Source organism: Coregonus lavaretus, assembly GCF_964263955.1.
Source record: "Coregonus lavaretus genome assembly, chromosome: 10".
In the NCBI taxonomy this organism is placed as follows: Eukaryota; Metazoa; Chordata; class Actinopteri; order Salmoniformes; family Salmonidae; genus Coregonus; species Coregonus lavaretus.
The window spans coordinates 11310996-11337819 of NC_139997.1; the positions used below are offsets into that span (position 1 = coordinate 11310996).

Sequence of the window (26824 nt, forward strand, 5' to 3'; positions counted from 1 at the left end):
TGAAGTTTGTGATTAAAAATTGAATTTCATTTTTGTACTCCAGTTGCTCTAAAGGGCCACTCTCTGGCTTGCAGTGTTTGCATAAGAAAACCTTGTGATGATAATATTCTGAATCACAGTGTGTTAGCTGAGTCCAGAATTTGGTGGCTCTTTTCTCAATTTGGAGTGCTAGGGGGAATCTCCCAAGTTCTGTCCTACAGGCTAGGTTTGGGGCATTTCTGTGCACACCTAGAATATTTGTACAAAATTCCAGGGATATAATTAGTTATTAATTAGGAGTTACGACAGAGTCAAATAATTTAAGCCACATTCTAATTGGTGGGTTAAATTTATACAGAATATGCTCTGTGTGCCTTATTACATTTACATTTTAGTACTCTTATCCAGAGCGACTTACAGTTAGTGCATACATTATTATTTATATTTTTTTCATACTGGCCCCCCATGGGAATCAAACCCACAACCCTGGCGTTGCAAACGCCATGCTCTACCAACTGAGCTACATCCCTGCCGGCCATTCCCTCCCCTACCCTGGACGACGCAGGGCCAATTGTGCGCCGCCCCATGGGTCTCCCGGTCGCGGCCAGCTACGACAGAGCCTGGATTCGAACCAGGATCTCTAGTGGCACAGCTAGCACTGCGATGCAGTGCCTTAGACCACTGCGCCATTCGGGAGGTATCTTATCTGTTAGAGACTTTATGTCAAAACTCCCAGATGAATTTATAGTCTGACCAAGGTGTGATATCCAATTGCAATAGTTGGTGGTGTGTTTCAGGGAAGATTACTTAAGCGTTGGCATATATAATAAACTTTATTTATTTGTCTTTTAGGGTGAGTCCCAGATATGTAGGTTGTTCTAATATGGTAGCCAGTTCATTTATATAAATATTGAATAACGTTGGGCTCATATTACAACCTTGTCTTACTCCTCTCTCCTAACTAAATAAAAAATGTTTTGTCAACTTTTACACAACATGTTTCCCTTATACATCACGTTAATAATATCACAGACCTTTCCTCCTCGCCACCTTGCCTCCTCGCCACCTTGCCTCCTTGCCACCTTGAATACGCTTTAACAACATACCTTCATGCCATATGGAATCAAAGGCTTTTTCAAAGTCTATGGAACAGTAAATATTTTTCCTTTGTGAGTTTGGTGCACACGCTTTTTGACAAAGGTGTGGAGGGTATATATGTGATCTGTTGTTCGGTGTTTAGGGAGGAATCCAATTGGACTTTTACTTTAAATGTTGTGTTCACTTAGGAAGGTCTGAATTCTGGAATGCATTATGCTACAGAAAACCTTTCCTAAGTTACTAGTAACAGAGATGCCTCTATAGTTATTAGGGTCAAACTTGTCACCATTTTTTTATATAGGTGTGATAAAGCCTTGGCTCCAGATCTCAGGAAATTAGCCAACCCTCATCACTAGGTTGAACAGCTGGAGAATAGCCTCTCTCAGCTCAGGACTGCTGTGTTTCAGCATATCTTTTCCAATGCTGTCTGGCCCACAGGCTTTACCACTCTTGAGGGTCTTTATTTTAAAATCATTGACAATGTAATAGGATTGACCAGAAGGTTTTGTTGTTCTTTTACTGCTAATTCTAATTATTTTAGTTGTTATATTACTGATGTTTGTGAAGTTATTTTTCTTGGAATTTATAGAGGTTTTCAAAATGCTGTTTAAAATATTCCAATCTTTGATTGGGAGGTCTTTCTTTTTAACAGTGGTATCTAATTTCCTCCATAATTCCCTAAATGAATTTTGATTGATTGCCTCCTCTATTTTGTCAAGTTCATTGGTCATATAGAGGGATTTCTCTCTCTCTCTCCCTCACCCTCTCCCTAGGGTGTAACCTTCGTTCAGGCACACTGTGTGTGTAGCCCATTTGTCTCATTGATTGGACTTCATTACCCAGAAGGTCAGGGGGGCACCTGCAATACTTCTTTGTCTCCGTCTGTAATGTTTGACACACACACACACACACACACACACACACACACACACACCACAATAGAACTAATGAGTTCTGGATTGAGAATAATCTGTTAAATGACACTGGTGATTGCTTGTGTCCTCCCTGTAGCTTTAAATCTGGTCAAAGCCCCTCCCCCTCATACTTATGTAAATCTAAATGACATTGATACTGTAGGTCTGTGGTGTATTGGCTGGCCTGTACTGGTGTTTCTCTCATTATCAAATAATAGACAATGTGCTGCACTCAGGTTATACTTCAAAATCGGTTGGGTGCTGGATCCTTGTTAGTAGGGTAATAAATCAATTACAGAAGATTATATTTTAAAGTGCTTTTCTATCTATATGTCTATCTCATTATGTAGATGGTGATGTGTTTGTGTTCGTAAGGCTTTAATGGCTGGTCAGTGATAGTGTTTCTGTCACGAGGGTCGATGTCGTCTAAGTAAGACCAAGGCGCAGCGTGTCCAAGAAACATGACTTTAATAGAGTAAAGCACGTAATACAAAACAAAAGACGACTCAACCTGAAGTCCACGGTACACAGACCGAAACGGAACAAAAACCCACAATTCCCACAAGAAAACATACAGAATAAATATGGCTCCCAATCAGAGATAACGAGCCGACAGCTGACACTCGTTACCTCCGATTGGGAGTCAATGACCAAACCTAGAAAAGAAGCCAACAGAAATGCAAACATAGAAATACAACCAAAACCCAACAAAACAAAATACACCCTGGCTCAAATACAAAAGTCCCAGAGCCAGAGTGTCACAGTACCCCCCCCTAAAGGTGCGCACTCCGGGCGCACCAGCATACAGTCTAGGGGAGGGTCTGGGTGGGCGTCTGTCCACGGTGGCGGTTCTGGCCCTGGTCGTGGTCCCCACCCCACCTTAGTCACCACCCGCTTCCCTAGCCTCCTCCACATGATCACCCTCCAACTTACCCCACCTGGATCTAGGGGCAGCATCGGGCTAAGGGACAGCACCTGGCTAAGGGGCAGCACCGGACTAAGAGGCAGCACCAGGATAAGGGGCAGCACCGGGCTACGGGACAGCACCTGGCTAAGGGGCAGCACCGGACTCCATGGCAGATCCTGGCTGGCTGGCTCTGGCGGGTCCTGGCTGGACGGCTCTGGCGGATCCTGGCTGGACGGCTCTGGCGGATCCTGGCTGGACGGCTCATGGCTGGCTGAAGGATCTGGCTGCTCATGGCTGGCTGACGGATCTGGCTGCTCATGGCTGGCTGACGGATCTGGCTGCTCATGGCTGGCTGACGGATCTGGCTGCTCATGGCTGGCCGACGGATCTGGCTGCTCATGGCTGGCTGACGGATCTGGCTGCTCATGGCTGGCTGACGGATCTGGCTGCTCATGGCTGGCTGAAGGCTCAGACCGATCCTGTCTGGAGGAAGGCTCTGGCTGATCCTGTCTGGCGGAAGGCTCTGGCTGATCCTGTCTGGAGGAAGGCTCTAGCGGCTCCGGTCTGGCGGACGGCTCCGGCTCATGGCAGACGGGCGGCTTAAGCGCCTTAGGGCAGACGGGCAGTTCAGGCCCCGTAGGGCAGACGGCAGACTCTGGCCGTCTGAGGCGCACCGTAGGCCTGATGCGTGGTGCCGGAACTGGAGGTACCGGGCTGAGGACACGCATCTCAGGGCTAGTGCGGGGAGAAGCAACAGGGTATGCTGGACCCTGGGGACGCACATAAGGGCTAGTGCGGAGAGCCGGAACAGGGCATGCTGGACCCTGGGGACTCTCATAACGCCTAGTGCGGAGAGCAGCAACAGGACGCACAGGACTCGGGGGACACACAGGAGACTTGGTGCGTGGTGTAGGCACTGGTGGGAAAAGGCTGGAGACACGCACCATACAGCTAGTGCGTGGAGGAGACACAGGGCTCTGCAGACTTACAGGAAGCCTAGTGCGTGGTGTAGGCACCGGTGGTACTGGGCTGGAGCGGGGAGGTGGCGCCGGAAATACCGGACCGTGCAGGCTTACTGGCCCCCTTGAGCACTGAGCCTGCCCAACCTTACCCGGGTTGATGCTCCCCGTCGCCCGACCAGTACGGGGAGGTGGAATAACCCGCACCGGCCTATGAGGGCGAACCGGGAACACCATGCGTAAGGCTGGTGCCATGTACGCCGGCCCGAGAAGACGCACTGGTGGACTGATGCGTTGGGCCGGCTTCATGACATCCGGCTCAATGCTCAATCTAGCCCGGCCGATACGTGGAGCTGGAATGTGTCGAACCGGGCTATGCCTGCGTACAGGAGACACCATGCGCTCTACTGCGTAACACGGTGTCTGCCCGTACTCTCGCTCTCCACGGTAAGTCCAGGGAGTAGGCGCAAGTCTCCTACCTGACTTCGCCACACTCCCTTTTAGCCCCCCCCCAAGACATTTTTGGGTAGTACCCACGGGCTTCCAGCCTCGACTCCGTGCTGCCTCCTCATACCACCTCCTCTCGGCTTTAGCTGCCTCCAGCTCTTCACGAGGGCGGCGATACTCTCCCGGTTGTGCCCAAGGACCCTTTCCATCCAGAATCTCCTCCCAAGTCCAAGAATCCTTTATAGGCGTCCATGAATCCTGTTGCCGCTTGACACGCTGCTTGGTCCTGTTACGGTGGGTTTTTCTGTCACGAGGGTCGATGTCGTCTAAGTAAGACCAAGGCGCAGCGTGTCCAAGAAACATGACTTTAATAGAGTAAAGCACGTAATACAAAACAAAAGACGACTCAACCTGAAGTCCACGGTACACAGACCGAAACGGAACAAAAACCCACAATTCCCACAAGAAAACATACAGAATAAATATGGCTCCCAATCAGAGATAACGAGCCGACAGCTGACACTCGTTACCTCCGATTGGGAGTCAATGACCAAACCTAGAAAAGAAGCCAACAGAAATGCAAACATAGAAATACAACCAAAACCCAACAAAACAAAATACACCCTGGCTCAAATACAAAAGTCCCAGAGCCAGAGTGTCACAGTTTCTGTCATGATCAAACGCATGTTTTTTTGTTTGTATTATCTTTTTACCTCTAGAGGACATTTACATCACGTCTGCATAATGACTCACACTGGGCTCATTTAACACTCTCTGATTGGATGTAACCACTGTAACCTCTGACCTCTGATACATGATAGCATCACAATATTTTTTTAAACGATATTATATCGATTCTATGAAGAAGAAAAAACTTGTTTTCTCATGGCTCATGTCCCTCTGCAACAGACATGGTGAGCAATATGTTTGGAACAGAGCGACCCACAGAAGCACCCAGGGTCAAATCAAATCAAATCAAATGTGATTGGTCACATACACATATTTAGCAGATGTTATTGCGGGTGTAGCGAAATGCTTGTGTTTCTAGCTCCAACAGTGCAGTAGTATCTAACAATTCAACACAATACACACACATCTAAAAGTAGAAGAATGGAATTAAGAAATATATAAATATTTTAAAATACAGTAGAATAGAATACAGTATATACATATGAGAGTAAAGCAAAAATATGTAAACATGATTAAAGTGGCTATTGTTCCATTATTAAAGTGGCCAGTGGGTCAATGCCCTGCACAAGGTCAAAAACCCGAACCAGCGCCTATCAGCCACCAGCCCAAGCTCCCAACCGCCAGCCCTCCAAGATCCCCCCACATTTCCCCGAGAGCTGCCCCTCAACCATCATCACCCCAAGCCACCATCCTCCAATGCACCAACAACCAACAAAATGAACAAAAGAGAAAAAAGAGAAAAACAGGAAAACAGAAAACAACAACGCAAAAACAAAATACATCAAGGACAACGAAAATCATAACAGCAAGGCCAACTGTATATGTTTCAGTGCATGTATGGCACTATTTACGTGTGTGTATGTGCACGTGTGTGCATTTGAATGCGAGTGAGTGTATATGGATGTGTACACGCGTACAAGCACCTGCGCGGCATCAGCCTCAGGCAAACAGGCATTAGATGGAACAACGTTGCCCCTCAGTGTCATTCAAATGTACTTTTTTATTTGATCTTTGACCGTCATTCTATCCCCCGCCCAGTAACTCCACTCCCACTTGTCTCCAATTCCACATCCCAACCCTCAGCTTCCCTCAGCCCATCCCACCTATCTCTGCTGGCCACCCTCTTCGGATTTCTACACGCCATATATCTTTCAACTATGCTGTGATGTTTAACATACAATTTGAATCTATCTAATCGAATAGAATCCACAGATTGCGAGTTGAAGATAAATACTTTTAAAAAGAGTATTAGTATATTATTAATTGACTGACCAGGTCTCTCTAGATCTCCCAACAATGCTATTTCTAGGGTCAATTTTAGATTAATGTTATGCTTTTTCAGCCATTCCTGAATCTGAGACCAGAAACAGGCTACCTGATTATGTATCCTCACAACAAAATCTGCAGAGCTGCGATGATTGTATGCCCCAAATATTTTGTTGGTGGCAAGAATTCTGTACAATAAGTTTAGCTGAAAAGGACGAAGTCTTGAATCTTGCATTGCTTTATATATCAACTCATAAACCCTGTTACATATAGAATTTTGATAATCGCAAGAATCGAAATACATGTCGTATCAGCACCTAAGAATAATACATGATAACACATGACCTCTGACCTGGAAGTAAATCACGCCAAAGGCGTTTGGTCAATGTAAATAGTCCGGGTGGCCATTTGATTAATTGTTCAGCAGTCTTATGGCTTGGGGGTAGAAGCCTTTTGGACCTAGACTTGGCACTCCGGTACCGCTTGCCGTGCAGTAGCAGAGAGAACAGTCTATAACTTGGGTGACTGGAGTCTTTGACTATTTTTGGGGCCTTCCTCTGACACCGCCTGGTATAGAGGTTATAACACAGTTATAATGAGTGTGGTTAGACGAGGAAGAGAAATGTAGTCATGAAGGAATGACAAATTAAAAAGAAAACAGATGAGATGGAATCAGATTCTTGTAATGAATACTCAGGGAGAAAAAGGTGTAGATTCACGCACAGAGCGCGGAAGGTGTTTTATTACGCCTTCGCAGAAGGCAGGAATCGTGGTCACAGGCAGGCAATGGTCATACACAGGTAGGCAAACAGGCAGGTGATACAAAACTAGGACTGAAGGCTAAAACTGCTTCTCACAAACGAGCTAGGAAAAGGCTTAGTAGAGTCAACAGAACTTTTTGCAGGGGAGGTGGAGCCGGATGTCTCTGGTAGAGAGCCACACACGCTGTCCGGGGTGAAAGCATGGCATAGGTCGGCGGCGTCTGTCGGCAAAATGTTTCTGGATATTAGAGGCTTCCTGCAGATGCCGGTGAGCGGTCTTCCATACCCGCTCACTATGTTGAAACCAGTCGTCGACAGCTGGGACAGTACCAGGCTCCGCCTCCCAGGGAAACATGGCGGGTTGGTAACCAAGTACACACTGAAACGGAGTAAGGCGGAGGGATGAAGGCCTGAGCATATTCGGCCCAGGCCATATACCGGTCGTGTGGAGAGGCAGAACATTATTGGCGGATGTACTTCCCTATTTCTTGGTTCAGTCGTTCCGTCTGCCTGTTGGTCTGGGGATGGTACCCGGAGGAGAGGCAGAGGGCGACACCCAGTCGGTCACAGAAGGCTCGCCATACCCGGGAGACAAACTGGGGCCCGCAGTCAGAGACGATGTCCTCCGGAATCCCATACAGACGGAACATATACTCAGCCAATTCCATGGAGTTAGGTAAATGAGGAAGAGGAACGAGACGACACATTTTTGAAAAACGGTTTACTATGACAAGGATGGTGGTGTTACCAGAGGATTCAGGAAGGTCTGTGATGAAGTCAACAGCTATGTGGCACCAGGGTCTGTGAGGGATTGGCAAAGGTTGAAGCTTAACGGAAGGGAGATGACGAGGGCTTTTGGTTTGGGCGCAGACTGGAAAGGAGAGTACGTAATCCCTGACGTCGGATGCCAGTGAGGACCACCAGAACTTATGGGCTAGAAGTTCGGTGGTTCGTGTAATACCCGGATGTCCTGACCCCAAGGACATGTGACACCATTGCATCAGTTGGTGTCTAACAGCTGCTGGTACGTAACTCTTCCCAGTTGGTGTCTCAGGAGGAGTCGGGTCTGAGGTTAGGGCTTCCTGTATGGCAGAGTGAACCTCCCACTGTACCGGTCCCATAATGCAAGAGGAAGGAAGAATGGGTGTAGGATCTGAGTTGCTGGTCGGATGGTCAAACTGGCGGGAGAGAGCATCAGCTTTTACGTTTTTCTTTCCAGGGATGTAAGTAACATGAAAATGGAAGCGTGTGAAGAAAAGAGCCCAGCGGGCTTGTCTGGAGTTTAACCTCTTGGTGCCTCTGATATATTCCAGATGATGATGATCTGTTAGGACTCCAACCAGTGGCGCCACTCCTCGAGGGCCAGCTTGATGGCGAGGAGTTCTGTTCCCCACATCGTAATTCCTCTCAGCAGGGAATAACTTCCTGGAGAAGAAGGCACAAGGATGTGATTTTGTAGGTGTTCCCACCCGCTGAGAGAGTATGGCTCCTACTCCTACTTCTGAGGCATCCACCTCCAGGGTGAAAGGAAGGGTCGGATCAGGTTGGCGAAGGACAGGAGCTCAGGTGAAGAGGCGTTTCAAGGTGTTGAAAGCAGTCAGTCCATTGAAGGGTTCTTTTGGCTGGTAAGGGCAGTGAGGGGAGCGGCAGTAGAACTGAAGTTCCAAATGAACCGGCGATAGAAGTTGGAGAACCCAATGAAACGTTGGAGTTCCTTAACAGTGGTAGGTTTGGGCCAGTTACTGACGGCGGTGACTTTGTTCTTATCCATGCTGACCCCTCCAGGTGTCAGTACGAAACCGAGGAAGTTTACTGAGGTTACATGGAAGGTGCTCTTTTCAGTCTTCACATAAAGGTTATGGTCAAGGAGCCGTTGAAGAACCCTTTGTACATGCTGTATGTGTTCCTTCAGGGAGTGGGAGTAAATCAGGATGTCATCAATGTAGACGATGAGAAAGCGGTTGATCATATCCTGGAAAACCTTGTTCATAAAGGATTGGAAGACAGCAGGGGCGTTAGTAAGGCCGTAGGGCATGACCAGGAATTCGTAGTCCCCTGGGCGATGTGGTGGCAGAGTGGAGGCCTTGATTTTGCTGAAGACATTGCTGTACTGGGCGTATTCAGATGGTATGGTGGGTGGTACTGCAGAGGCAGAGTCCTCAATGGTGGTGGCTCTGCAGGGTAGGCTGAGACAACTGGTGAAGCAGGTAGAAGACCAGGACAGTAGTTCACCCTGTCGCCACGAGATGGCAGGGTCGTGACGACAAAGCCAGGGGTGTCCGAGGATGAGTGGCTGTTTGGGGGATGAGAGTTCCATGAGTTGAATGGTTTTGGTGTGGAAGACTCCAATCTGGAGGGTAACGCTCTGTGTCAGGTGCGTAATGAAGCCCGTGCCCAATGGCTGTCCGTCCAGGGTGTTAATCCTTAAGGGAGGGATGACAGGTGTAGCTCTTGTACTAGCTGGAGATCGATAAAACTACCTGCTGCTCCCGAATCTATCAAGCCCACTACGTACTTCGTAACCCCCTTCACGGTTATCAATACTGGGATGGAGAATTGTTTCTAGGAGATATTTAGAAATACAGACCGCCTATCTGCATGGTAGCGGAGGGACCCTTCTCATCTCTACGTGGGGGGCGAACAGGGCAATGGCTGAGTAGATGATCTTTCTCACCACAGTATAGGCGGAGCCCTTCTTGGATCTGCCTTTGACGTTCGATACACGGGAGAGGAGCATGACCCAACTGCATGGGATCTGGAAGACTCGGACGGGATGACGGAATAATGGAAAGAGAAGGTTTCGGGTTCCTGGGCGGCAGAGTTCTTTGGCGGTCGGCGATGAGGTGGTCGATGGAGATGGACATACGAATGTATTGATTTAAATCCTGAAGGTCACCTCTACAGGCCAGCTCTGCCTGAAGTTCCCTGTTGAGCCCTCTTCGGTAGAAGGTAAGTAAAGCAGCCTCACTCCATCCACTCCCTGCAGCCATGGTGCAGAACTCGAGGGCATACTCGGTAGCTGAATTGCGTCCTTGTTGAAGGTCTATGAGGAAGTCCCCTATAGGACGACCGGAAGGAGAGTGATCGAATACCTCTTTGAAGAGGGTGTGGAAGTGGGTCTCAGATCCGAGTTCTTTGCTGTTGGCAGTCCATATGTCGGTGGCCCAATCCAGGGCTTTGCCTGTGAGTAGAGACACAACAAAATCCACCCTGCTCTTGTCGGTGGTGAAGTTAGTGGGGTTGTGCTCAATGTATTTGCTGCATTGCATCAGAAATCATCATATTTTCCAGGCATGGATATGACTGAAGGAGTAGGGATAGGCTGGCGGAGAACATGGCCGATTACCTCCATACGCTCCTCTTGCCGGGTAAGGCGCCACTGTAGCTCTGCTGAATCCATTCCGCTTTTGGGTGAGGTATTCTGTAATTAATAATCAGGGAGAAAAAGGTGTAGATTCACGCGCAGAGCGCGGCAGGTGTTTATTACGCCTTCGCAGAAGGCAGGAATCGTAGTCACAGGCAGGGAATGGTCATACACAGGTAGGCAAACAGGCAGGTGATACAAAACTAGGACTGAAGGCTAAAACTGGTTCTCACAAATGAGCTATGAAAAGGCTTAGTAGAGTCAAAACGAACAATACCTCACAAGGCACAAACAGAAAGAACTGAACTAAAGAAGGAGCTGATAAGACCAGGTGAGTAACTAACACAGGTGAAATCAATGAACAAAAATGAAAGACAAGGCTACATTCAAGAACACAAAGAAACAGGGCTAGGTTCAAGAACACAAGGTGAACTAAGAAAATAAATACAGAACCATACAATTCTAAAGTATATACTGGCCCTTAGATTCTGTAGTAGTATCAGTCAGTTGTTCATAGGATACAGAGGAACATAAGAACAAACTGAAATAGTAACAACATCCATGTTGTGTGGACTGGATTTCATGTCAGGCTGGCGTTAATTTGCTTCTGGCATGACTATATACAAAGATAACCCTGAGGCAAAGATTCTGTCCAAAACAAAACTAGTCTACTCTCTTAGAAAAAAAGGTGCTATCTAGAACCTAAAAGGGTTCTTCGGCTGTCCCCATAGGATAATCCTTTGAAGAACCCTTGTTGGTTCCAGGTAGAACCCTTTTGGTTCCATAGTGGAACTGTTTTAGGCTCCATGTAGAACCCTTTCCACAGAGGTTTCTACCTGGAACCAAAAAGGGTTCTACCTGGAACCAAAAAGGGTTTTCCTATGGGGACAGCCAAAGAACCCTTTTGGAACCCTTTTTTCTAAGAGTGTAAGACTGTATTTTCTCTCCATTCCTCTTTTTCCTGGTAGATGTTATTTTAGCAATCCCACCCTGACCACCAGAGCTACCTTATCAGTAGTTGGGGAGCTAGAGGAGGAATGCAGGCAGGGAGAAGGTATGGGAGGGGAGGGATGGAGGCTACAAAGGGTTTATGGGAGGGTTGGAAGGGAGGGGATGGAGGGCAGTGTGTATGAGGGAGGGAGGGAGGGAGGGAGGGAGGGTGGGTGGGTAGGTAGGTAGGGAGGGTTGGGAGGGAGGGTTGGGAGGGAGGGAGGGAGGGTTGGGAGGGAGGGAGGGTTGGTAGGGAAGGGCCCCTATGGGAAAACATGTCAGTGCTAGCTGCTGCCTGGTCCTGGGTCCTCTGCAGACCCTGGGGGTGTTGGTCCGGTTGGCCCTGGATGATGTCGTAGTATAGTCAGTCACACCTCAGTTCTTTCCTGCCGGGGGTCATGGTTTTCAGTTACTGTTAGTTACTGTAGTCAGGAGGAGCTCTGCAACAATGTCTGTTCCTCTGCTCTGGGAGGCACTGTGACCGGTAATATAGCAGCTTTGGATTCCCTTCCTGGTTGAAGTGCTGAGACCCACTGAGACCAACAATACATACTGTACTGAGACCATGTACTTAGCATGTAGTGTACATACAGTGCCTTGCAAAAGTATTCATCCCCCTTGGCGTTTTTCCTATTTTGTTGCATTACAACCTGTAATTTAAATGGATTTTTATTTGGATTTCATGTAATGGACATACACAAAATAGTCCAAATTGGTGAAGTGAAATGTAAAAAAGAACTTGTTTAAAAGAATTCTCGAAAATAAATAACGGAAAAGTGGTGCGTGCTATGAAGCCCCTAAATAAGATCTGGTACAACCAATTACCTTCAGAAGTCACGTAATTAGTTAAATAACGTCCACCTGTGTGCAATCTAAGTGTCACATGATCTGTCACATGATCTCAGTATATATACACCTGTTCTGAAAGGCCCCAGAGTCTGCAACACCACTAAGCAAGGGGCACCATGAAGACCAAGGAGCTCTCCAAACAGGTCAGGGACAAAGTTGTGGAGAAGTACAGATCAGGGTTGGGTTATAAAAAAAATATCAGAAACTTTGAACATCCCACGGAGCACCATTTAAATCCATTATTAAAAAATTGAAAGAATATGGCACCACAACAAACCTGCCAAGAGAGGGCCACCCACCAAAACTCACGGACCAGGCAAGGAGGGCATTAATCAGAGAGGCAACAAAGAGACCAAAGATAACCCTGAAGGAGCTGCAAAGCTCCACAGCGGAGATTGGAGTATCTGTCCATAGGACCACTTTAAGCCGTACACTCCACAGAGCTGGGCTTTACGGAGTGGCCAGAAAAAAGCCATTGCTTAAAGAAAAAAATAAGCAAACACGTTTGGTGTTCGCCAAATGCATGTGGGAGACTCCCCAAACATATGGAAGAAGGTATTCTGGTCAGATGAGACTAAAATTAAGTTTTTTGGCCATCAATGAAAATGCTATGTCTGGCGCAAACCCAACACCTCTCATCACCCCTAGAACACCATCCCTACAGTGAAGCATGGTGGTGGCAGCATCATGCTGTGGGGATGTTTTTCATCAGCAGGGACTGGGAAACTGGTCAGAATTGAAGGAATGGCGGATGGCGTTAAATACAGGGAAATTCTGTTTCAGTCTTCCAGAGATTTGAGACGGGGACAGAGGTTCACCTTCCAGCAGGACAATGACCCTAAGCATACTGCTAAAGCAACTCTTGAGTGGTTTAAGGGGAAACATTTAAATGTCTTGGAATGGCCTAGTCAAAGCCCAGACTTCAAACCAATTGAGAATCTGTGGTATGACTTAAAGATTGCTGTACGCCGCCGGAACCCATCCAACTTGAAGGAGCTGGAGCAGTTTTGCCTTGAATAATGGGCAAAAATCCCAGTGGCTAGATGTGCCAAGCTTATAGAGACATACCCAAGAGACTTGCAGCTGTAATTGCTGCAAAAGGTGGCTCTACAAAGTATTGACTTTGGGGGGGGTGAATATTTATGCACTATCAAGTTTTCTGTTTTTTAGTCTTATTTCTTGTTTGTTTCACAAAAAAATTTATTTTGCATCTTCAAAGTGGTAGGCATGTTGTGTAAATCAAATGACACAAACCCCCCCAAAAAAATATATTTTAATTCCAGGTTGTAAGGCAACAAAATAGGAAGAATGCCAAGGGGGGTGAATACTTTCGCAAGCCACTGTGCATTCACTGAGACCATGTACTAGTAAGTTCCTAATGGAAAGATATGTTGTAAGTTGTTACAGCCACTCACTAACTTCCTTATTTCCAGCCATTGGTCTTAAAACAGAAAATGTGATTCTTAGTGATTCTGGAGTTGGACTCCTTATATGGGCTGACAGCTGGGGGCTGCCTAGTCTAGCCCAACACAGAAAAACAGAGTGGCGTGTTTCAATGTGATTCCCAAACTGACCAGAGAGAGGTCAAGTCAACAAGCAGGAAGTAAAATGTCAAACGAGGATAAAATATTGCAGTAAAAATGAACTGAAATGGATGATAAATGTGTGGTTGTCCCCTTTGGGTACTCAGGGGCAGAGAAAGCAGCAGCAATCTCAATTATTTGATTGGCCAGTCCAAAAAGGAGTTAGATGCATTTTTCTCCACTGCTACTCACGCAATAGTAGGGTTGGAAAAGGAGGGTTTATTACTGGAAACTTTCAAAGTTTACCAGTAAACTACCAGAATTTTGGTAACTTTCAAGGATTTTATCTAGTGGTCCTTTTGGGTAATTCAGATTATCACAGGTGTCTGTAATTATTTATGGCACTCTGTGTGGCCTTATCACATGTAAAATATATAAAATAATCAAATAAGACGATAACCCAAAAAAATTATGACAAAGTTGTGAAACATCCTAAATATAAACCATTAACTTCGTCAATACCATTGGTGTTTGATATGAGGGCTTCAGCATGAAATATCCTTTATCATTTTTTTTAATCAACCTTTATTTATTTTACTATGTCAGTATGTCTTTGTTGTCAGTGTTTTGCCACCAAACTGGTGGCAGTTTGTCAAGTGTTGCTGTAGGTAGGTGTGGTGTGGAATCAGTTAATGAGACATAACACAAAACAGGTGTGACAAACAGACAAAACCAATCAAACAAGAAACATAGAACGGTGGCAGCTAGTACTCCGGAGACGACGACCGCTGAAACCTGCCCGAACAAGGAGGAGGGGCCGCCTCGGCCGAAACCGTGACACAGTTGTGAAAAAAGTTAATAGTTGGAAGAGTTGCAGAGTTCATTTAAAATAATGCCATTGTTGATTAGATGTTTTTTTATTTATTAATTAAGCTATTTTCTCTTGAACCATATGGTCTATCCACTAGAAACTAATGAACAATATGGACACAGATATAACATGTTTGTATGATATATTAATACATTTTTTTTACTTTTATTGAATTATAAATTACCAAAGTTACCATAGATTGCCATAGATTACCTGTTCATTACCACAATTACAGAAGTTTCCGGTAACTTTTGTAAATTACCGGTAGCTTTGCAATCCTACGCAATGGTAACTGAGTGAAAAAATGATGTTAACGTGGGTTGTGTAATAGCTGTGAATGAACATAAGCACTACAAATGTGTGGCTGTGATCATGCCACGATCCTGCTGAGACTGTTCTCACACAGACATTGAGGCGTTCTCTCCTCCAAAGTAATCAGACTCAGTATATTGTATTATTATAGTAGACTGATACGCGTACGTTTGAAATGCTACTACTCTGCTGTTCCTTCTGCTTCCTAATTCACCGTAGCAGAGAGTAGTGCTGGGAGAAGGTTGTCAAAAGCAGTCATAATCACAGAACTCATGTCATGTCGAATCACAGCACTCGTATTCATAATGTCTCATGATAAATGTGGTGTGGAGAGACAAGTGAAATCGACATGTGGCGTCTTTGAAATGAAAACAAGTTGAGTACAGCAATTACTAGTTATCAAAATACTATAGCTGAGGTTTAGTTGTTATGTTTGTGGTGTCGGTCAGTCGGTTGGGGAAGAAGGAAGGAGGGAGGGAGGGAGGGAGGGAGGGAAGGAAGGAAGGAAGGAAGGAAGGAAGGAAGGAAGGAAGGAAGGAAGGAAGGAAGGAAGGAAGGAAGGAAGGAAGGAAGGAAGGAAGGAAGGAAGACACGATGAGACAATGTTGGATTCATGCTTTGAGAATAATTAACAGAACTGTTCTACAGTCACTCAGCTCAGTCTTGTCAGAACTGTGAATACCAGGAAAGACACAGTAGGCCTTCACAGGTGGTAATTAACCACACAGGAGTTTATAGGATGGCCCCGTGTAGCTCAGTTGGTAGAGCATGGCACTTGCAACGCCAGGGTTGTGGGTTCGTTTCCCACGGGGGGCCAGTATGAAAAAAAACAAATGTATGCACTCACTAACTGTAAAGTCGCTCTGGATAAGAGCGTCTGCTAAATGACTAAAATGTAAAAAATGATGTTGGAGTTTATATGATATTGGATTTTCAGTTTCACCGCTTGTGTATGTTGTTGCCAAAGGTTTGTCAGGATGTGGGGATGCCAGGACGTATCAGAGGCAGGAATTGTAGAGGATGTTCCCACAGGGAGTCAGAGAGAGAAGGAATCACAGAGCCAGTGTGAAACAGCTGTCTTTCTGTCTAGCAGGTGACAGGCATATGCATCATGTGGTTTAATCAGAGAGATGAGTCAACAGCAAAGAGAAAAGAGAGGAGAGAGAGAGAGAAGAAGAGAGACAGAGAGGGACAGAGAGAGAGAGCCTGTCTCCTGTGTCAGACACAGGCAGCCCACTTGTGATTCCCTTGGAGTGCACCTGCAGATTGGAGTAGATAATGAAAACATGCAGATGAGCCCTGAATCACACAGGAGGAAGTCATGAACTGTTAACATGAGGAAGTGTACTACTTTAAATGCCATGGGAATGAACTTGGACCCACTCATCTCATCCTATGTGATCCTTTGGTCTTCTAGGACTTGATCTTCTTGAATTCTTAATAGGAGTGTAAGTCATGAGACAACATATAGATTCACTAGGTGTCCCACACTGCTGCTTGTTGTTCTACTGCTGAAAGATGGCATAGTCTGCTCTAAGCAGTCACGTTTGGTCTCTAGCCAGCTGAGCGTGGTCTGTTTGTCTGTGGTGTGGTTACATGCTTTGATGGCATAAATCATACTGACTGTTTGTCAGTGTACACCTTGTGATTCGTCAAACATGTGCTTTGTGGTTCAGAAGAGCAGTCAGAGAGAAACATACACACACGCACGCACACACACACATACAAGCACGCGCACACACGCACACACACACACACACAGTTTCCTCCTCTGTGTCAAGAGCAAACAGAGATAATTAGGTAAAGAGAGAGATGTCTTCCAGCCAAGACTGATGCTGGTGTCCTGTTAAAGAACAAAAACCCAATGCAGATACACCGCTGGTCTGTCAATGATCCACCCGATATGACCTCTCCATCATACCCCAGGGAATTGAGCGTGTGTCCGTGTGTGTTGACTTTCAGATGGAAAGTAAAGAGAGGACGGTAGGAAACCCTGGGTTGGTTTGGAATGTGAGTGTGGTCGGTGTTTGTGTTTCAGACTCACCTTGAGATGATGTTAGCTGTGAGTAAAGCCCCATCTTTCATTACAGGCATCGATGCCTCCACACTAGATATTAATTTCCTCTCTTGGGATGTAGCCAATCAGATTGCCCTCAGGATAAATGTAAAGAAACATTTTAAATGCAGGTGAGAGAGAGGATGGTTTGGTTGGGTTGTGCTCCGCGCTGAGGCCAATGGGGATTGCTTGGTGTGATCCATGATTGGTTTTCCATCGGAATAAATACTTATATTGTCAGTGGATACATTTGGATTGATGCTGTACCTACAAGAGAAAGCTAAAATGCTGACTGAGCTAAGATACAGTCAACGATTTTTCTTCACCCTACAAAGGAGATATAGATTTTATTATCTTGCAACAGTGGTGTAGGTGTTCTGGAAATTCTCCTGTAACCAGGGTTTGTCTGGTTCATACTTAAATCAGAGTCCTAATATTCTTTCTTTTAGCAGATTGCTTTTGTAAGCCTCAGAAATGGTAATGAGAGGCACTATGAGGTGTGTGAATTGCAGTGGAAGGCAGTTTTCGCTGCTTAGCAAAGTAATAATTTATATCTAATTCATATTTTCCTGGAGACATAGGTCTACTCTCTTACAGAGTCTCTTTATGCTATTTCTAAATCCAGACACAGAGAACTGAAAGAGAGACTATCTCTCTCCTCAGAATAAAATAAGAACTATACTGTATACGCCATATATTGTTGAAGCTATTTGTTCTTCAAAACATGACTGTCAGTACAGAAGCCCACCATGGTATTTCAGAATACTTTGCCTGTTGCCTCAGAATGCATTAATAGCTATAATTTGACATCCACCCAGTTTTTATTCCATAAGTAAAAACACTGACATCAACTTGATGTCTTTGCATGGCAACATGTTTGCCTCTGACTCAGACACTGATTCCAAAACTCTTTGTGTTCCACAGAAGTCTACTAAGGCTTCGGTGGTGCTGGACTTTGTGTTCAACCATGTGAAGCTGGCAGAGACAGACTACTTCGGGCTGCGCTACTGTGACCACAGCCACCAGACGGTGAGTCACCAGTGATTTATATGAACATAGTTATATGTATAATATATACATTAATAAATGAATGTGTATATGAATGTGTGTTCATGTGAGTGACAGTATCTCAGCACACCACTGATAATCTCACAGTAGACCAGGGAACGCTTTATGCATTATGACATGCTTATGACATTACATTATGAATGGCTATGACATGCTTATGACATTACATTATGAATGGCTATGACATTCTTATGACATTACATTATGAATGGCTATGACATGCTTATGACATTACATTATGAATGGCTATGACATGCTTATGACATTACATTATGGATGGCTATGATATGCTTATGACATTACATTATGAATGGCTATGACATGCTTATGACATTACATTATGAATGGCTATGATATGCTTATGACATTACATTATGAATGGCTATGACATGCTTATGACATTACATTATCAATGGCTATGACATGCTTATGACATTACATTATGAATGGCTATGACATGCTTATGACATTACATTATGAATGGCTATGACATGCTTATGACATTACATTATGAATGGCTATGATATGCTTATGACATTACATTATGAATGTCTATGACATGGTTATGACATTACATTATGAATGGCTATGACATGCTTATGACATTACATTATCAATGGCTATGACATGCTTATGACATTACATTATGAATGGCTATGACATGCTTATGACATTACATTATGAATGGCTATGACATGCTTATGACATTACATTATGAATGGCTATGACATGCTTATGACATTACATTATGAATGGCGCAGAGATTATTTTGTTCCTTCATATACACTCATCAAAGTGTTAGGAAGGTTATTTCCCCTCAAGTCTGGTTTAGATATCTGAAGAGGGTAGAGCTTCAGCTTGCCCCAGTCAAAGTGAAAATAGAAGGAATTATTATTCTGTAAAGACAACAGCTCTGTGAATATTGGCCAGGGGTCATCCTCTGTCATGTCGTTCCTACAGAAGGTGCCATCACAGAGCGTCCCACGCAGGCCCAGCCCATGATAGGGTAGAGTAGGGCTGGGGAGGAGTAGTAATAACCCATGCAGGGCCCCAGGGCTACACACACACTCAGGGTTAGTCAGAGTACAGAGCCATAAAAGAACACAATCATATCTGTGTCCTAAATGGTGCCCTACTCCCTATGTAGTGCACTACATTTGACCGGGGCCCATAGGGCTCTGGTCAAAAGTAGTGGACTATTAAGGAAATAGTGTGCCATTTAGGACGCATACATACTCTCCCAACGTCCCCATCTCTCTCTCACATGGATGGGCGGTATCCTGTGCAATGCCTTCTGGGGGCTGTCGGCCAAGCCCTGATTTATCGTCAGACTAGCGCAGGATGAAAGAAAAACTGTGAAAGGAGACTGAAAATGTTGGAACGCCAGCATCACTGTCTGTTTGGCTTGTTGTATGTAGCCTATGCCCTAACATGTACTATCCACTATTAGCACACACCCAGAACAAGAGAGGATTCTTACATTGTTTACTCACGTCCCTGTAACCTACAAAGCTCAATTTGTTTTCTTCTTTCTTTCTCTTTCTTTCTTTCTTTCTTTCTTTCTTTCTTTCTTTCTTTCTTTCTTTCTTTCTTTCTTTCTTTCTTTCTTTCTTTCTTTCTTTCTTTCTTTCTTTCTTTCTTTCTTTCTCCATTTCTCTCTCTCCGTCTCTCTCTCCATCTCTCTCTCTCCGTCTTTCTATCCTTCTCCCCCTCTCCCCACCTCCCTCTATATATATATTTCTTTCTTTCTTTCTTTCTTTCTTTCTTTCTTTCTTTCTTTCTTTCTTTCTTTCTTTCTTTCTTTCTTTCTTTCTTTCTTTCTCTCTCTCCGTCTCTCTCTCCATCTCCATCTCTCTCTCTCCGTCTTTCTATCCTTCTCCCTCTCTCCCCACCTCCCACTATATATCGCCGTCTCTCTATCTCTCTCTTTCTTTTTTGTTGTTATTTAATTTTAATTTTAAAACTGTTACGGAGTTTGATGGCTGTGAAAGAAGAAAACTGAGTATGGATCAACAACATTGTAGTAAATCCACAATATTAACCTAAATGACAGAGTGAAATAAAGGAAACCGGTACAGACTAAAAATATTTCAAAACATGCATTCTGTTTGCAACAAGGCACTACAGTAACACAGCAAGAAATGTGGCAAAGGAATTAACTTTTTGGCCTGAATACAAAGTGTTATGTTTGGGGCAAATCCAACACAACACATCACTGAGTACCACTCTTTGTATTTTCAAGAATGGTGGTGGCTGCATCATGTTATAGGGTATGCTTGTCATCTGCAAGAACTGGGGAGTTTTTCAGGATAAAAATTAATGGAATGCAGCTCAGCACAGGTTAAATCTTAGAGAAAAAACCTGGTTCAGTCTGCTTTTCACCAGACACTGGGAGACAAATTCACCTTTCAGTAGGACAATAACCTAAAACACAAGGCCAAATCTACACTGGAGTTGCTTAGCAAGAAGACAGTGAATGTTCCTGAGTGGCCTAGTAACAGTTTTGACTGAAATCTGCTTGAAAATCTATGGCAATACTTGAAAATGGCTGTCTAGCAATGATCAACAGAGCTTGAAGAATTTTGAAAAGAATAATGGGAAAATATTGCACAATCCAGGTGTGCAAAGCTCTTAGAGACTTACCCCAAAATACTCACATGTACATTATCCATTTCAAATTATACGTTTATAAAACGTACCTGTAGGCTGCCACTCAAAAGAAAGACAAATAAATCAGTAAGAAATACATACAGAGTTTGTTATAAACAGGAAAAGAAAAGAAAAATAAGTGGGCCTTCACCCCCAACCTCCCATCCCGTTCCCCCAACCCCACCCAGCCACCATGTCTCCACCCCCAACCTCCCATCCCGTTCCCCCAACCCCACCCAGCCACCATGTCTCCACCCCCATCCTCTTATCCCGTTCTCCCCAACCACCATGTCTCCACCCCAACCTCACATCCCATTCCCCCCAACCCCACCCAGCCACCGTGTCTCCACCCCCAACCTCCTATCCCGTTCCCCCAACCCCACCCAGCCACCATGTCTCCACCCCCAACCTCCTATCCCGTTCCCCCAACCCCACCCAGCCACCATGTCTCCATCCCCAACCTCCTATCCCATTCCCCCCAAACCCCACCACCATGTCTCCATCCCCAACCTCCCATCCTGTTCCCCCAACCCCACCCAGCCACCATGTCTCCATTCAACCTCCCATCCCGTTCCCCCAACCCCACCCAGCCACCATGTCTCCATTCAACCTCCCATCCCGTTCCCCCAACTCCACCCAGCCCCCATGTCTCCATCCAACCCCCCACCCAGTGGTGGAAAAAGTACCCAATTGTCATACTTGAGTAAAAGTAAAGATACCTTAATAGAAAATTACTCAAGTAAAAGTGAAAGTCACCCAGTAAAATACTACATGAGTAAAAGTCTAAACGTATTTGGTTTGAAATATACTTAAGTATCAAAAGTAAATGTAATTGCTCAAATATACTTAAGTATTGAAAGTAAAAGTAAAAGTATAAATCATTTAAAATTCCTTATATTAAACAAACCAGACGGCACCTTTTTCTTGTTTTTAAAATGTACGGATAGCCAGGGGCACACTCCAACACATAATTTCCAAACAAAGCATTTATGTTCAGTGAGTCCGCCAGACCAGAGGCAATAAGGATGGCCAGGGATGTTCTCTTGATAAGTGCGTGAATTGGACCATTTTCCTGTCCTGCTAGCCATGCAAAATGTAGCAAGAACTTTTGAGTGTCAGGGAAAATGTATGAAGTAAAAAGTATATTATTTTCTTTAGGAATGTAGTGAAGGAAAAGTAAAAGTTGTCAGAAAATAAATAGTAAAGTAAAGTACAGATACCCCAAAAAACGACTTAAGTACTTTTAACCAGTACTTAACACCACTGCCCCCCCCCCCCCCCCCCCCCCCCCCCACTCCCAGAGACCGTTTCCCACCCACCTATCAACTAGGGTTGCTCGTCAGTCACCCACCACCCCCCCCACTGCCCCACCCTCCTCCCGGCCACCAGAGAAAACCCTGCCCATACCACCCCTTCCCCGTGGGCCTGAAAGCAAAGATAGTTTAGCTTTAGCTGAGATTGGGATCCTTAGTGGCGCAGGTCTGTAGTGACAGGTGTCACTACAGACCCGGGTTCGATCCCGGGCTGTATCACAACCGGCCGTGATCGGGAGTCCCATAGGGCGGCGCACAATTGGCCCAGCGTCGTCCGGGTTAGGGGAGGGTTTGGCCGGGGTAGGCCGCCATTGTAAATAAGAATTTGGTCTTAACGGACATGCCTAGTTAAATAAAGGTTAAATAAATAAAATAAAGATGATTCTTTACAGAGTCAAGTATATTTGTCCAGGCCTCAATTGTTCCTTGACTGGCACCATTCAATCTCGCTGTCGATAATTCTAATGGTATAACTTCTAATATTAACTGTATCCATGGCGAATGTCTTTCTCTTGTTTTCCACCTTCACTCTTGTTTTTCTCAATGGTGTGTTGTTCCAGTTTATCTCCAAAAGATTGAGTTTATCTCCATGCTGTAGGTATGCCTGACAACCAGTATCCTGTTAGGATAGAGGTGATAAATCGCTGGAACACTGATTTGATGTTGAACTATGTTTGACTGAGGGATGTGATTTAGAAGGTTAGCCAACCTTGTTTTTTTGGAGATAAGCACAGAGAATGCATCTAAGCTACTGAATCCTTCTGGAGAAAATAGTCTTATTAGATTTAAAAATAAATGCCTTTACACTTTCAGGTTTTGCATAAAAGTTTTGGGAATCATTCTATCATACCAATGTATACACATAGCTATGTTGTTTATGGCAGGTTATCCTCCCTGTGCTTGGGTACTATTAGACCCAAGAGCTTGCAAGCATCAGCATGCACATTCACATCATTCCTACCCTCTGGAGTCGTAAACGACATACCAACATATTGGAGCTGTTTCGCTGTTATTGTGTGTCAGAGAGCAGAGAGACTTTTAGTGTCTGTGCATGGAGCAGCAGGCCCATAATCAAAACCTATCCATTTAGAGAGACGTCTCTGTCATTTATATGGGGCTGCCTGCCTGCTAGCTATACCCTTCATTACAATATCAATGCCCTCTCCTGGTGTAACCCTCCATAATATTGAGGCTGAAGTGTAGTAAGATCACTGAGGTTACAGAATGCTCCAATATCTACACTAGCACACCACTTAGAATGCATTCCCAATACATTGCTTAGTTCATTCTAGTGGATCATTCTTCATTCTAGAACTAAAGTAGAGATATTAGAACAGAGCCTGGGCCTCTCAGTCCGGCCTGCCAATCAAACTGTCATAACTCAGTTTCCTGTTGAAATGGTGCATCATGGTCTGGGCAGTCTGCCTCATGATGACAGAGCCTTTTAATGTATTTATTATCTATCATTCTATTATTTATCAGTTTTAGTCACTTGGCGCACTGAGCGGTGCTGGAGGTCAGAAAGACATGCCTTTCTCATACTGATAGATAGAACACCCATGTAATAAAAATCCTTGAGGTGTTCAATAAATCTTGCAGTTGAACAGATATAAAAATATAAATAGATCTGGAAGGGCTTTGTGCAGGTGCCATGAATGCACATAGATGTAGCCCATTGACTGTCTGTACTATACACAGTACCTGCTGTAATGTATACACTCTTAGAAAAAAGGTGTTATCTAGAACCCAAAAGGGTTCTTCGGTTATCCCCATAGTAGAACCATTTGAAGAACCCTTTTTGGTTCCAGGTAGAACTCTTTTGGGTTCCTTGTAGAACCCTTACCAAAGAGGGTTCTACATGGAACCCAAAAGGGTTCTACCTAGAACCAAAAAGGGTTCTCCTATGGGGACAGCAAAATAACCCTTTTGGAACCCTTTTTTCTAAGAGTGTAAGGTTATTTGCTAAGTAATGTGTTACCAAATGGTTTCTTACTCTGTTCTCTTCCAGTCAGTCGCTGTTCATTGGAAGATGACTGCCAGTTAGAGAAATAAGAAGTAGATTGTTGCTCAGGCTGTCTTTCTGAGTGAAACCCCTCTGTCTTTGTCTGGTTGTCCATGGCGATGGCTGACGGCCTGTCACTGTCAGCCAGTGTTCTAATTCTCAACCCCCTCATTTGCATAAATTAGCATACACTGGAACACAACAGCTGCACTGATGTGATTATTGCAAATTAGATAAGATTTACTAATTCAATTAACTTATTCTAATTCAGTCACACAGACATAGCTTTAATCACGTTCCCCTGGTCACCAATATCTGTTCTGGTGTGTTCTGGGTCGTATTCATTATTCACAAAACAAAAGAAAATGGACTGAAACAGGGAGGGACTACTTGAACAATAAGAAACACTCGTTTTAGATTTTCCATTAAAAACGTTTTGCTACACTTTGCTACGATGTGCCCTAATGAATACAGCCCTGGTGCCCATCTGTAGTGTGGTGTGGTGTGGTGAGGGTTTAGGTGGGAGGGAATGGCGAGGGTGCGCCACACAGCATCTTTCAGTGACATACTTTAGTTTGAAATAGGTTATCCTAGTCTAGCCTACCTCATTGCGCTAACATTTATTCATCTCCATCCCCCATAATGCCCCAGAATCAAAAGATTCCATCCTCCCCTCCTCTAACAATTTCCATCTTCAGCTTGGCTAGTAGCAACATCTCCAGAAATTCGCATACAAATAAATGGAATGCATATAAAACAGGACTTGAAGCTGTTTCTTCATGCAAGGGGTGCGGTGCTATTAATTTATAGTAGAAATGTAAGCAGTTTCCGTAACGCGATATCAACTACCATGCCCTACAGTCAAGCTAAAGCAGAAAACATTGAGTGAATAATAATATTTATTTCAGTCTCATTTTTAAAAGAGCTAAATCCTTATGCTGTTTTGTGTAACTGTGTGAAAAAAGGCACTCACGTTTGTTTTGAATGTTTGCTGCCGGTGTCTGATGTTGATGGGAAGTGAACAGACTGTTGTTTATCACTGTGTTTATCACCGGAGAGGCATGAGATGCAATGACATTGTGAGCTCTGACACAATATCACAGCAAAGCAAGGCCTCACTGTGACAACACTGCAAATAAAGATTTGAAAATAGCCGTTAGCATTCACAACGAGCTCCACAACAATGATTTGAAAATTGCAGTTTGCATTCACAATGACCTCCACAACAATTATTTGAAAATAGCAGTTTGCATTCATGATCATAAGAAGCTCGACAACATCCCACAAATAGACACCACTGCACAGTAGCTGCTATAACCAGTGATAAACACATGAATATACAGTATGTACAGTATGTGTCTATGGCTATAACCAGTGATAAACACTGTGAAATTGTTAGATATTACTTGTTAGATATTACTGCACTGTCGGAGATAGAAACACAAGCATTTCGCTACACCCGCAATAACATCTGCTAAACACGTGTATGTGACCAATAAAATTTGATTTGATTTGATATCTGATATGTCTTCAGAGCAGCATTGAACATTCTCACTGATTAGGCGCTGAAGAGGCTGTTAAAAGCAGTAAACAGAATAGCGGTTTAATACATCCAATAACGGAATAACAAGAGTAGTATAAAAGAAAGATCCAAAACAGGATGTTCTAATCTAAACCTACAGCTGAGGTTTGGTGGGACTGACCTAAGTGTACTCTGCTTTTCTCTCAACCACTTTATGTTATGTCATATTATTAAGTATCATGCATAATCGGTGTGACATAAACATGGTAACAAGCTGTCTTGCAGGAAGTACTGTGCATTGCTTTTCATTCAAGCACTTATGTCACATTATTAAGTATTATGCATAAAAACTTGATGGTCTTCAGAGATAGATGGGAGGGGTTGACGGTAGCTGAAAGATGGGACTAAAAACAAACAAAAGATAACTATTATATATACAGTGGGGAGAACAAGTATTTGATACACTGCCGATTTTGCAGGTTTTCCTACTTACAAAGCAGGTAGAGGTCTGTAATTTATATCATAGGTACACTTCAAAAATCCAGAAAATCACATTGTATGATTTTTAAGTAATTAATTTGCATTTTATTGCATGACATAAGTATTTGATCACCTACCAACCAGTAAGAATTCCGGCTCTCACAGACCTGTTAGTTTTTCTTTAAGAAGCCCTCCTGTTCTCCACTCATTACCTGTATTAACTGCAATTGTTTGAACTCGTTACCTGTATAAAAGACACCTGTCCACACACTCAATCAAACAGACTCCAACCTCTCCACAATGGTCAAGACCAGAGAGCTGTGTAAGGACATCAGGGATAAAATTGTAGACCTGCACAAGGCTGGGATGGGCTACAGGACAATAGGCAAGCAGCTTGGTGAGAACGCAACAACTGTTGGCGCAATTATTAGAAAATGGAAGAAGTTCAAGATGACGGTCAATCACCCTCGGTCTGGGGCTCCATGCAAGATCTCACCTCGTGGGGCATCAATGATCATGAGGAAGGTGAGGGATCAACCCAGAACTACACGGCAGGACCTGGTCAATGACCTGAAGAGAGCTGGGACCACAGTCTCAAAGAAAACCATTAGTAACACACTACGCCGTCGTGGATTAAAATCCTGCAGCGCACGCAAGGTCCCCCTGCTCAGTCCAGCGCATGTCCAGGCCCGTCTGAAGTTTGCCAATGACCATCTGGATGATCCAGAGGAGGAATGGGAGAAGGTCATGTGGTCTGATGAGACAAAAATAAAGCTTTTTGGTCTAAACTCCACTCGCCGTGTT

At 44.4% G+C, this 26824-nt stretch overlaps 1 protein-coding gene across 3 annotated transcripts in view; it reads left to right on the forward strand.

Annotated features, from left to right (window-relative positions):
- The window catches only part of LOC311135712 (band 4.1-like protein 4), a 111248-nt gene that overhangs the window by 22867 nt on the left and 61557 nt on the right, over window positions 1-26824 (forward strand). For all 3 annotated transcript variants that reach the window (XM_084169734.1, XM_084169733.1, XM_084169735.1), the window contains exon 3: window positions 17911-18015. In XM_084169734.1, coding sequence (XP_084025860.1) covers window positions 17911-18015 — 105 coding nt within the window. The remainder of the gene's footprint in view (window positions 1-17910; window positions 18016-26824) is intronic.